The 14319-nt window shown below is 33.2% G+C and overlaps 1 protein-coding gene across 2 annotated transcripts in view; it reads right to left on the bottom strand.

The window, feature by feature from the left end:
* The window catches only part of LOC143230448 (cyclin-G-associated kinase-like), a 65407-nt gene that overhangs the window by 14872 nt on the left and 36216 nt on the right, over window positions 1-14319 (bottom strand). For both annotated transcript variants that reach the window (XM_076464028.1, XM_076464036.1), the window contains 3 exons: window positions 14035-14225; window positions 12256-12371; window positions 5958-6464 (listed from right to left, as the gene is read on the bottom strand). In XM_076464028.1, the coding sequence (XP_076320143.1) occupies window positions 5958-6464; window positions 12256-12371; window positions 14035-14225 (814 nt within the window). The remainder of the gene's footprint in view (window positions 1-5957; window positions 6465-12255; window positions 12372-14034; window positions 14226-14319) is intronic.

The raw sequence follows: 14319 nt of genomic DNA on the forward strand, positions 1-14319 counted from the left end.
TTAGAGGTATAAGCTACTAACTTTCTAAGTTATTTAGCTTTTAATGTTGTGGTTTAAACACTGGAAATGTGTGTGATCTAAACTTCATGATTCTGTCCAGGATCACTCATTGGAAATAAACAAACTACTTTATTACTGACAGCAGTTAACATTAACACTCATAAAACACGTAAAACAAATATTAGTTTTGCTATGGTTAAAATTTAAAGTTGTCACACCACATACAAGACTAAAGTCTGGTTATTAACCATGAATATACCAATTTATAAGAAATAACTTGTTTCTCATTTATATAACTGTCTTTAAAAGACAAACTTTTAGACAGTTATATACCATTTACATTCAAGTGCAACTGTGACGGCTCATTATATAATCAGAATTCAATTTCTCGAGAATATAGCACTTGTTTTGCTGCAAAAATCATCTGTTTTATAAATTCTTCTAGCTGTCCGACACAACACCATCTTTATTACAATGATAACACTATCTTGGACAACAAGATTATAAATGTTGGTTGGAAGTATGGTTAATACATTTTCAGTGTTTCAGATATTTCAAGAGTCACCTGTTAAAATACAAAGGTATATTAATCTCACAGCACCTAGTACATCAAACTAATCTTGTATAAGAAAATGTTGAATATAAGTAGCGAAATTCAGCCAGAGTAGCATTTATCTTAAGAAAGAAAGTAGTGACCGTTGTCAACCACAAGTAGTATTTGTTGTGAACCAGCATCCTATGCAATGAAATTGTACCTTCTTTAGACTTGTATTCAATATTTATTTCTGTAACTACAACCTAAAATTCTCTTTGCCCTACCACTAGCAACAGCACACTGCTTGAATGGCATAACAGACTGATTAACCATTATACCAAAGTCATTTTCTTAAGGATACTCCCATCCAAATTATACATATAATTGAAATTATGATAACCCACGTGTATTATCTTGCATATATTACAATGAAAACCCATCTGTCACTTATTTGACCAACTCACTAAATGATATAAATCCTTATGTAAACCAGTAACATCCTCTTCACAACCAGCAACATCCAAGAACTTAATATCATCTGCAACTTTAAGTAATTTATTGAGTATTCCTTCATCTATGTAGATAATGTAAATCAAAAAGAGTAATGGTCAAAAGACTGATCCATGAGGTACACCAATATCAATGTTAATCCAGTTTGACTGAACTCCATTTATAATAACCCTCTGCTCTCTTTCATCAAGCTACTCTTCTACCCAATTAGTTAACTTATCCCCTACACCTATAGAAATGTTTCTTTATAAACCTTTAATATGGCACTTTATCAAATGCTTTTTGAAAATCCACATACACCAAATCCTCACCTTTACCCTCATCTACATGTGCAGTAACATTTTCAAAACATGTCAAAAGATTTGTAAAGCAAGATTTTCCCTTTAGTAAAACAATGTTAACTATCCAATAAAATTCTAGATAACTTTGCAAAATATCAAACTCTCCAAAACTTCCCACAACTGATGATGTAAGACTAATAAGACCTATAATTACTAGAACTTCTATTAGCTCCCTTAAAAATATGAATGTCATTAGCTAATTTCCAATCTCTTAGTACTAGTCCACTATTCAAGGACAAAAAATTGTGGAAAGTAGTTCATGTATCCAATCTTTGACCTCTTTCAAAACCCTTGGGGAAGTACCTGGGGAAATATCTGGCCCAGGAGCCTTATCATTCCTTGAACTTCCCAACTTTATTTTGAATAACGCTCAGAATTTATGTAATTGTCTTGTTCATCTATCAAGTTCTCAAGATGTGGAATCCTGCTCACATCTACAATAGTAAAAGCTGAAAAAAAAGAATTTAATAACCTAGCCATTTCAGAATTATTAAATATAAGTCTTCCTTTATTACCCCTAAAGGGTCCTATCTCTATCCTAACATTGTGTTTACTCCTAATGTACTTTAAAAATTCTTACTGTTAATTTTTGTATTTTTAGTCAATTTGTTTCATTCATCCTTTTGAATGTATTAATTTTGTGTTTAACAAACATGTTCTACTATAGTCCTACACGATATCAGACAATTTAAATTTGTCATGGTTTTTTGCTTGCAGCTACCTTTTCTTGTTATAAATAATATATTTGTTTTGAATACTGAAAACAATTAACATTATCCACATTTGCTCAGTTTCTTCACATGCTTCACCTATTCAATACATCACATATAATTCTTGTTGCATCCCTTCAGAATTTGCTTTTGTAAAATTTGGAATAAAAGTAATATTTTTCCTGATTTCTGTATGTAGCAAAATAAACCTAATACAGCAATGATCACTTCTTCTGAGGTTTACCCCAATTTCCACCCTCTCAAGCATTTTTATATTAGAAGTTAACAATAAATATAAAACAGTATGCAAGTTCCTTGACCAACTGATGAAGAAATCCATCTTGAACAGTTTCTAAAAACCTTTCTTCCCCCTGATTTGACTCTAGCATTTCACAATCAATATGTCTGAAATTAAAATCACCCATAATTATGACTTTATTTACAGCTGAAATATTAATATCAGTGTAAAGTTTCTCAGTAATTTCATCACTTTCATCTGATGGTCTGTAACAAGTTCCTACTAAGAACTTTTCCCTTGATACCCCCTAATAGAACACCCAGAGATTTAATGTTTTTACTATTATCCTTAGTATTACAAACGTCAACAGGATATAACCCAAACTTTACATATAGAGTCAATTCTCTGTCTCTTGTCCTTAGTATTACAAACTTCAACAGGATATAATCCACACTTTAATAGAGTCAATTCTCTGTCTCTTGTCCTTAGTATTACAAACTTCAACAGGATATGACCTACACTTTACATATAGAGTCAATTCTCTGTCTCTTGTCCTTAGTATTACGAACTTCAACAGGATATAATCCACACTTTACATAGAGTCAATTCTCTGTCTTGTCTATTGCCCTAAGTATTACAAACTTCAACAGGATATAATCCACACTTTACATAGAGTCAATTCTCTGTCTTGTCTATTGCCCTAAGTATTACAAACTTCAACAGGATATAACCCACACTTTACATAGAGTCAATTCTCTGTCTTGTCTACCCTTATTACGAACTTCAACAGGATATAATCCACACTTTACATAGAGTCAATTCTCTGTCTTGTCTATTGCCCTAAGTATTACAAACTTCAACAGGATATAATCCACACTTTACATAGAGTCAATTCTCTGTCTCTTGTCCTTAGTATTACAAACTTCAACAGGATATAACCCACATTTTACATATAGAGTCAATTCTCTGTCTCTTGTCCTTAGTATTACGAACTTCAACAGGATATAATCCACACTTTACATAGAGTCAATTCTCTATCTTGTCTATTGCCCTAAGTATTACGAACTTCAACAGGATATAATCCACACTTTACATATAGAGTCAATTCTCTATCTTGTCTATTGCCCTAAGTATTACGAACTTCAACAGGATATAATCCACACTTTACATAGAGTCAATTCTCTATCTTGTCTATTGCCCTAAGTATTACGAACTTCAACAGGATATAATCCACACTTTACAAGTCAATTCTCTGTCTCTTGTCCTTATTACAAACTTCAACAGGATATAACCCACACTTTACATTGTCAATTCTCTATCTCGTCTATTATCCTTATTACAAACTTCAACAGGATATAATCCACACTTTACATAGTCAATTCTGTCTTGTCTATTGCTCTAAGTATTATCCTTATTACGAACTTCAACAGGATATAATCCACACTTTACATAGTCAATTCTGTCTTGTCTATTGCTCTTAGTATTACATCCTTATTACGAACTTCAACAGGATATAATCCACACTTTACATATAGAGTCAATTCTCTGTCTCTTGTCCTTAGTATTACGAACTTCAACAGGATATAATCCACACTTTACATATAGAGTCAATTCTCTGTCTTGTCTATTGTTCTTAGTATTACAAACTTCAACAAGATATAACCCACACTTTACATAGTCAATTCTCTGTCTCTGATATTCATGTTTTTCAAAGAAATTCCTATCATCCAAATCATCTACACTTAACTATGTATCAATTGTTCTCATTATATTATAATCTTCTATTTCTACCAGTGCTCTCAAGTCATCTATTTTATTTCTTATATTTCTAGCATGACAACAGTAACAATTAAGCCTATTTTATAAATACTTTTATACTGATTTTCAATGCTAAACATTCCTCTACATCTCAATTTTTCATTGAGTTTATCTCTGCTCTCACCACTGTCTAATCCTATAATCCTAGTTTAAATCTTCCTTTACAACTGAGTTAATAGTTCTTGCAGATGATTTCTTATACAGGTGTAAACCAGCCATTCTAAAAGTTCCCTCTTCCCACTAGGCTGATCACACAAGTCCAATCAGTTAACCTGCTCATCCTTGTATATTAATTTCAGCTTAGCATTTAGCCCTAATAACCTAACTCCTTTGACTTACTATTCCCTACACTGTTAGTCCCTAGGTGCAGAACAAATATTACATCATTGCCAGTTCCCTTCATTATATCTCTTGCTCTGTCAGTTAAGTCTTCTACTTGTGCCACAGGATAGCATAATCTCTTTTCTTCCTATTCCCCCCCCCAGACTATTGTATCCACATGTTATGTCCAGGAATTTTTCTAGTAAACCTTGTACATCAAGAAAATGTAAAGAATGTTTCAAATACACCTTATGCACCATAAGATATGCTCCTAATATACCATATACACCATATACTGACTGAGAAAAAAATGCAAGGAAAGTTTCCAATACATCAAGAGATTGTATGGAATGTTCCTAATACACCCTATACACCAAGGGATTGTGAATAATATTAATACATCCTAATACACTCTTAATGAGTTCTATACATCACATAATTGTAAAGAATGCAGCTGATACACCCCGTACACCAAACAATTGTAAAGAGTGTTTCCGTTATACCTAAACACCAAGAACCATATCAAACTTAACTAATACATCCTATAGGTCACAAAATTGTAAAGTGTGTATATAATACACTGAAAGATTGTATGTGTATCTAATACACCCTTCATTATGAGGTTGTATGAAATGTATTAATACACCCTATACACCAAGATTTTATGGAATGTTCCTAATACACCCTGTACAACAGTACATGGTTTTATATACATACAGTACTTGTAATTCAAACATTTTAAAATTCATATTTAGTCATGTTTCAACATTCATTTAGAATAATTCACAAGATAAAAACCTAACTTTCATTTCTGCAGTGTGCCAAGGACTTTCACACATAAAACACTTATTTTTATTTCAGAATATTTCTGTTTATCCTACATTATAGCTTTATACTTACTAGAAAGCTATCACTCAGTGAGAATATAAACATTCATGGATGTGTTTATCACGTTTCTTTTCTGTTTGAAAATTTATCACTACAGGTTCTTGTTCTCACCCTTTCACAATGTCACAGTGTGTGGTCTGAACAATTACTAATGAAGAACATTTGAAAATAGATGAAGACATTTAAATATGAATGGATAGAACATTAAAACTACTTACATCAACATAAAACAAATACAGTGGTTTAAACAGTATGTGTAGCAAAGCCACATTGAACTATCTGCTGAGTCCACTGAGGGGAATATGTTTTAGCAGTAATATTTGATTTTGTGGGAAGGTGACAAAATGGAATCCCTTGCAGAAGATAGTTTGTTAAGGCATTCTTTTCATTTCTATGGCAATAAGTCAAGTAAGTTTTGTAAGGTTTGGCAAGTATTGAGTACATACAATTAATTATAGCAAAATTTAAGTTTTTCACACGTTAAATACACTGATCATTTTAATGTTTTGCCATCAAGTACTGTTGATCTTTTATGAAATTGCATTAAATAATTTATGTCTGTTTCATGAGCAATGAGTTGGCAATTAAATACATACTTGAGGCGTATTTCCTGCACTGCTACTTCGAGTATCATTAATGTTGGTAGCAAATGGATCAAATATATCAGCAGAAGTATCTTCTGAAGTCTTTGGCACAGAACCTAAACCACCTGCATTGAACACGCCAAAAGGATCGGTTTCTGAGTTCTGGTTAGTTGCTGGTGTTGGACCTTTCATGGACCCAGCTGTGAATGGATCAAAAAGATCATGAAATTCAGAGCCTGAATTTAATGTTGTGATCAGTGGAACATCTGGATTGTTTAACAGATCAAAGTTAGTTAGCTGTGGCTTGCTTCCTTCAGCTGATATGTCCAGAAGATCAAAAGAGGACCCATTTTGATCTTTTTGTGTTCCTCTTTTAAAATCTCCATCTTCAGCAGAAGGGCTTGTTCCAAGGTTTAGAAGATCAACATCTTCAGGTGCTGATCTTTTTGAGTCTTCCAATGTTTTCTGTCTCCCTTGACTAAGAGGTGGTGATGTAGGTGTTTGGTCACTTTCTTCTTCCTTTAGTAAAAACATTAGAAATATGAATAAAAAAAATTGCCAATCATATGACTAAAGAGAAAAATAACAAAAAATAATCATTTATTTCTAAATAAAACTGATTGTATCTAAGGGAGCTATTTACTCTGAGGCATTGCTATGAACTTGGATGCCTTGTATAAGTGATTGTAATAACAAACAGAAAATGAAGTATAGGAAAGCATGTTCAAGACAATGATGTTTATAGAATGACAGCAAGGAGACACGTCAAGAAACTTGTTGTCATGTGGTTAATTTACAGCTAGTTTAAGAACTGATGCTACTGAGAACAACAAAAGAGTTATTGAAAACAGATTCAGAGAAAGCTGCTGAAAAACATCTACTATTTGTGTAGATTGAACAGATAGACATTATCAACATTAAAAGCTATAAACTAAAAATGAGAAACTGTCCATTGTATATTTGATTTGAAGTGAATTGACACTATCAAGGTTAAAAGGGGTGAAGCGTACTTGGACATTGAAACCAAAAAAGAACCTTGGACAATGGGCCGACACTACAGTATGGGCTGTTTCCAAGAGACTGATCAACTAACAGTCTTAGAAGTTCATAAACAAGAAATAAGTGTTGACCATTTGGTGACATGTAACAAAGAGGAAGAAGTTAACGTATATATGTAGTAATCAGTCGAATGGTAAATTGATTACCATCTTTCACTTTCTAGTTCAGTGATTATTTATAGAATGTATCTCTTGCCACAAGACATTATTACAATTTTGATTAAAGGTTGAAAAGATACAACATTGATTTTAACTCCTAGACAACATCAGGAAAAGAATAAATTTATTAATTCATACACACATATTTTTCCCAAGTTCATTGTTTCTTTCAGTCAACGTATGACCCCTCCCCCCCTTCCACATGCAACCCCATTTTAAAATCCATAAAACAAAATTCACTGATTTGAAAGTTAATATTTAAAACATGAATCTTGCAGATACCCCTATATATGATAGTTTCACATCTCATGCATCTGCTTACAAGTTTGCATGCTGCTGACCACCAGCTAACTCCCACGAAAAAACATTTAATGTAAAGTGTGCCATGATAGCCCTCCACCAATAGGAGGGCAACACAACTTCCTTTTACAATTACTCCCCCCTGTGCACTTTGTGTAATGGATGATTTAAGAAATTACCTTGGAATTGTCAGAATGGATTGCAACAAATGATCAACAAGAAGAGGGAGGAAACTGAAATACATCCTACTGACAGCTAGAAGCTTAACAATCCATATCAGAGTTTGTCTCTGAATGACTACAGTATTTCAGAGACAAACTCAAAAGAGAAGCAGCTGTGAAAGAACAGATAACTGGTTGGGGTGAGGGCAGTAAGAGGATGCCATCATGGTGGTATGAGCGAGCTACTATGACAAGACCTTGAAAAGAAGAAAAGTGCACAATCAAGGACAACAGATCTTCAAAAAAGTTCTACTGGAGGAAATGCATATTTGCGTGTACAACTTAAAAGAATGAGTGTCTTGAGGAAAGCCAGAGTTGAGAAGAGTTCTCCCAAGAAAGGGCATGGTTAAGCCAGTCATCTATGTAATACCAAGACCTTAATCCCCAATCTCTAAACAAGAGAGACAAATATTCTCACACCATGATTAAGGAGCAGATCCAATGCCAAAAAGCAGAGCACAGAACTGGATGACCCTATCCCAAAAGACAAAACATTAACAACAAAAAACACCAGAAGGACAAAGCAATCAGAACAAAATGTGTAAAAAAGTGTCCAAAATGTCAATCTTTGTCATCCACAGTATGGGTGAAATGAACCACCATATAGAAAAGAAACACTCCACAGGGAACCAGGAGATAATCAGAAGCTATATGAGAGACAACAGTTCATTAAGCTGAAGTCAATCCTTATTCATCTTAGGGAGCACAAAAAGATAAAGGTAATAATCAGTTGAAAGAGTAAATACTCTTTTGATGGAATTCTTGACCAAGAGATCCAAGACCATATTCTCAAGACATTGAAAATAAATGGCAGATGGAGGGAAGAAGAAAGGAAATGGAAGAATACGAAGAAAATGGAATGTCAGGTTGTGAGTGAGAACCTGAAGAATCTCTCCGTGAAATAAAAATGGAGACCAAAGGCTGGTGAAGAGAAACAGACAGGTCTACACAGGACCAGACACAACAAGATGAGTTTATCACTAGAAGTAGAAAAGATGAAGTTGAAATTGGTAGAAACAGAACAGTAAAGTTAGGAAAGACAAGAAGCCACAGTATACAGTTATAACTGGTTACAGGCCACTTTAGCCCAGACCTCCAGTAAGTCAGGAACATTCCCAAAAACCTCAGAATAAAGAAATGGAGCCTGACAAAAGTCATAGAGATAGGGGCAAGGGAGGCATATATTAACAAGGAGAGATCCCTATCCTAAAAGCAAAAAACAAGAAAGAAAAAAATACACTAGAAGCAGTATCAGTTAATGTGATCAAAAGAAGAGGACAAACCTCTTCAGAAATCTTCTCTGGAACATAGAGAAGTACTTCAGACATAAAATTAAGTGACAAGAGTAACATGAAAGACTGGTAAGAAAGAGATGAAGGCACAAACATGGGGCTCTACAAAGAAAAACAGAAATTAATGGGTGCACCTCCCAATCAAGTAAAAGAAGATCCAAAGACTAGGAATCAAATAACTGATACGAAGAACAGCTGTAAGCCAGAACAAAAAGATATGGTCTGTAGTTGTTTGAGAAACGCGTCTCTATGGACCATAATGTTAGATGAGAGTTGAGGAAAGACAAATTAATCTTAAATATGGATTTCATGTAGTAAAGCATGAGAGAAATCAACAGAACATATCTGCAAAATCAAGTCAAGAAAAGGATTAGTAAAAGTAAAGTGGGGATTTTCCTTCACAAGTGAATCTGTTCCTAGAGAAAACAGTAGTAGAAGTAGTAGCCACTCATATTAGCATGGTCACAATCATGTTCAAACTGGGAAGAAAGAGCATCTGTAAATATATATGCAAAAAGGGCTTGTTTGGGTTGAGAAAATATTTTACATAGAAGAGCGAACAACGTTTCGACCTTCTTCGGTCATCGTCAGGTTCACAAAGAAAAAGGCAACTGACCGGAAGCTGATCACATGTTTGAAAGGGGTTGTGTAACTGAGTGTCGGAATGTAGAGGGCAGTGTTAGATGTCTGAATATATTTTTATTTATTTTATTATATTAATATAGGTATAAAGGCGTTCCTTTATATTGGTTTATTTTGGGTTTAAGTTGTTGTATAAGTAAGGCTTCTTTAATTTTGCGTTTATGTTCATTTCTTTATTTAGTATTTGAGTGTTTTCTATAGTTATGTTGTGTTTATTTGACTCGCAGTGTTTGAAAACGTGTGAAGGTGACTTTTTATGTTCTTTGAATCTGGTTTCCATTTTTCTACTTGTTTCTCCAATATAGAAGTCGTGGCAGTTATCACATTGTATTTTATAAATAATGTTGGTGTGGTGTTTGTCAGTGTAGTTTTTACATAGTATAGACCTCAGTTTTGTGCCTGGTTTTTGAATAAATTTGGCATGTCATATTTTGTTACTAGTTTTTGCCAAATGTTGGTTATTTTTCTGCTGATGTCAGGAATATATGGTACACAGCAGTATATGGTTTCATGATTTTTTTATTTGTGAGATATATTTACTTTTGTTGGTTGATTTTGCTTTCTGTCTAGGTGTGTGCGTATAATGTTTTCTACGGTTTGTGGAGGAAACATATTGATGTTGATGAAGTATTGTTTTATTTTGTCTAATTCATTGTTAATTTTATCTGGTGAGCATAGTTTTATGGCTGTGTTTATTTGGTTTCTTAGTATGTTGAGTTTTTGTTTTGTTTCATGTGCTGAGTCCCAAGGAATGTATAGTCCAGTATGGGTGATATTTCAGTGGATTTCTGTTTTGAATTGTGTGTCGGTTCTTGTAATTTTGAGGTTAAGAAATGATATTTGATTGCTTTCTTCCTTTCATTCCTGTGAAGTTAATGTTGGGATGTATAGAGTTAATGTGATTGAAAAAATTAAGTATGTGTTCTGTAGATTTGAATCCCGCAACTGTGTCATCTACATATCTGTACCAGTATAGTGGTGGATGTAATGCTGTGTTAATTGCTTGTGTTTCAACTTGTGTCCTAAAAATATTGGCTAGAACTGGTGACACTGGGTTGCCCATGCTTAGGCCATTTGTTTGTATATAGTTTTGGTTGTTGAACATGAAGTTTGTCTTTATCGTGGTGAATTCTATGAGGGTTGCTAACTGGTTACTGGGAATTTCTATAGTTGGGTTAGGGTCTCGGATATAGAGTACTAAGGCTATCTTGCAGGCTTCAGTGGTTGGAACTTCTGTAAAGAAGGATATAACATCGAAACTGGTCATTAAGGCTTTATGATTAAGTTGATTTAGATTAGACATGAAATTAAAAGAGTCTTTGATGAATGAGCTGGCTGATGTTACATATTTGGAGAATGCCCATGCTATGTATTTACCAATATTGTAATTAAACGATTCATATGTGGAGATTATTGGTCGTAATGGACAATCTGGTTTATGAGGTTTGGGGATGCCGTATATTTGTGGTGTGCGTGAGTCGGTTTTACGTAGGTAGGAATAAAGTGTTTGTGAAATTTTGTTGGCTTTTTTCATTTGTAGTAGTAATTTGTTCAGTTGCATCTTGTGTGTCTTTGTTGGATTTGTGTGTATTGGTTTAAATTTGTTCGTGTCTGATAGAATGTTCTTCATTTTTTGGGTGTATTCATTTGTGTTCATTATGACTATAGCGTTACCTTTATCTGATTTTAGAATTTTTATGTTTTTGTCTTGTTTTAGGTTTTTGATGGAATTAATGTCTATTTTTGTAAGGTTGTTTTTTAGTTTTCTGTTTTGTGAAATTATGTTGATGGTTTTGTAAGAAAATTCTTTGAAAAAATCGTTTAAGATGTTTTTAGGTGTTTCTGGAAAATATAAATTTGTAATTTTACCTGGGAAGTTTGTCTGTTGGATGTCAATAAAATTATCTAAGTTGTCTTCTATCTGTTGTTTGTTTCCTTGTTTTTGTTTTCTGTAAATGATGGAAGAAGGAGGCTTAGTGAAAGTGTAGGAACCCCATATTACATCAAACAATGGCTTTCACTTCTTCCACTGAGAAGCCCTCATTAGCCACTACAGACACAGATCTTCTGATAGGAGCATTGCTACTATCACAGGATAAAACAAAAGTTTCCATCACTTAAGAATTCATAATAGCAGGATACACCACAAAAATTTTTCTTTTTTTCATTTCTAACTAAAAGAAAAAACAAAAAGATGCTGGTTTTGTGAATTATGAACATTAAACAAAAGAAACTAAAATAAAATTTAAATCAGCAGAAAACCATCACAAATTTACAGTAATTGAATATCAATTTTGAAATATGTCCATTCTAGACAATGCCAAGGGAAAGAATGAAGTTATTTTGAGTGCAAGTGCTTAGGGGGATTACTGTGCAAGGTAATGTTGCTCTCCTACTGGTGGAGGGCCCTTGTACTGAGACATTATGCCCTAGCACAGTTCATTTTAACCATGATTTTCACAAGGGAGTTAAGTTAAAGAGTAGCAGCATGAAAACATCATAGGCAGATCCACAAGGGGTCATGATATTCCTTGTGAGGTGTCATCCAACAACTTCCTCCATAATGTTTTCTAATCAAAGTTCTACATATCACAACTTATTTAATAGCTTCAACAACAACTATTAAAGCTGTACAAACCCAAGCCACTTCCTGCTCCTTCCAATTGACAGGTGGTAAAAATTCTGATGAAACAGTAGTTGTACCATTGGTCTCTTCACAAGATTGACGCTCATTCACAACATTTGTAAACTGGGCTGGAAATGACCATAAACCAGGAAATTAAAACTAATAAAACACAAAATAAACTCATGAACCACAAGTTGATTTTTCAACAGGCATTTATAAAATAAACCAGTATTTAATTTAAAAGAGAGTTGATGTATAAAGGTTTAAAAGCTGCTACTTTTCACTAATAATTGTTTCTTTTGAACTTTTTTAAGCACAACACTGTACAATTGTATCAGTTCTCTCTCTCTTCATCTATTTTAATCAAACCTACATAAAGGTTATCAACACAAAGCTGTCTCCTTCTAAAGAGGCAGACATGAGAAAAGACAGCCAGTTAACAGCATCCCTGGTATAAGTGGTGAGTCTTAACAGTAAGTGTTATTGAAAGAAAAACTGTAAACCAAACAGAAGGATTTGACTATTACCATTATAGCACATCCTCAATACCAAAGTGTGAAGCACATTTATGTGGTAATGAAATGCAAACCATGTAATCACAAGGAATTCTGGGCATGCTAAACATTAGGTTGTGTCTTGCCCCTACCACAAAGTTTGAACCCTGTATTAGTATTATAATGTTTTAAAGTTACTAAGCCGTTTTGGCTTCTTTTGTAGTTGTTTGAAAACCTAGTGAAATTCATCATAAGAAGCAAGAACAGAAAATAAAGGATATGATATCATAAGTTATATATTTTTTTATACATTAAATATAATCAAACATGTCAGGACCTCAAAATGTTATTCCCTAAATGTCATGTTGCCAATAACCACTGATTAAATACTCAACTGAGAATCAAACACTGTATTTTAACACTATGTATTATTAAATACCAATAATTTGATTTTAATACTTGAGTAAAAATGAAAAAACTGAAAAAAAAACCCATAAGAATAGTGATACTGGTTTGTTCAGTTCTTGTTTGGAAATTATAATACATCTGATTCAAATATCCAGAAACCAATGATACTCATACATTCAAATATCCAGAAACCAACGATATTCATACATGTATATAAACAGCAAAACAAACTTGTAGAACTTCTGTATTGTTTAACAATTAACAGATACGATACATAAACATAATTAACAATATCTCACAAGAACACTTAGGAAGATACATTTTAACACTTAAAGGAAACCAAATTATTTCAAAACTAATTCTTCTTTTAGAGATATAGCTAAGTATGTAAATAAATCAATAAAGGTAACACCTTATGGCACTTTTTCAAAACCATCCAAACTACAAGAAACTATCTTGGAAAGAACCTAAATGCCATAATGATTTAATACATTTTGTGCAAGTGCAAAAATATAGTCATGAAATTAAACATAATGACTTGCCAAATAACTGAGAATTTATCTGTAACATCTCAGGAATAATAAAACTTCATATTTTTGCACATAAAAATTACATGAATAATATTAAGTTAATAAATTAATACAAAATTTTTAATAAGTTACAAACATTAATGAAATTTTAAAATTATTTTGCTCTGACATTGGACTTTATCAAGTAAGTGCATAACAGACTGCTACATGTTGTTGCTGGACCTGAAACAAGGCTTACTTAAGTATTATGCTTATACATTACTACGTGCTGTTGCTACACATAAAACTGGGCTTATACAAGAATGATTCTATTACATATAACTGCTGCATGCTGTCGCTACACCTAAAACAAGGCTTACTTAAACATGACTCCATTTCATCCTCTGTAAAGAACAAAATTTTTGGTGAAAGATTCATCTTATCCAACCCCTCCCAAGCAAGGGGTTTATTGGGATGAAGAGGTTGTTCTTGGTTTCCAACTTCAACTTTCAGTGTTACTGTAAATCCTTCAGGATAACGATCTAATTCTTCCACACCATCTAAGTCATTTCTAAACACAAATATTAATATTTTAGATAATAAAGAAGTTATACATACAATTAATAGCCTTGTGTTACATTACACTTCAACTTAGTATGATAACG

Source organism: Tachypleus tridentatus, chromosome 1 (genome assembly GCF_004210375.1).
Source record: "Tachypleus tridentatus isolate NWPU-2018 chromosome 1, ASM421037v1, whole genome shotgun sequence".
In the NCBI taxonomy this organism is placed as follows: Eukaryota; Metazoa; Arthropoda; class Merostomata; order Xiphosura; family Limulidae; genus Tachypleus; species Tachypleus tridentatus.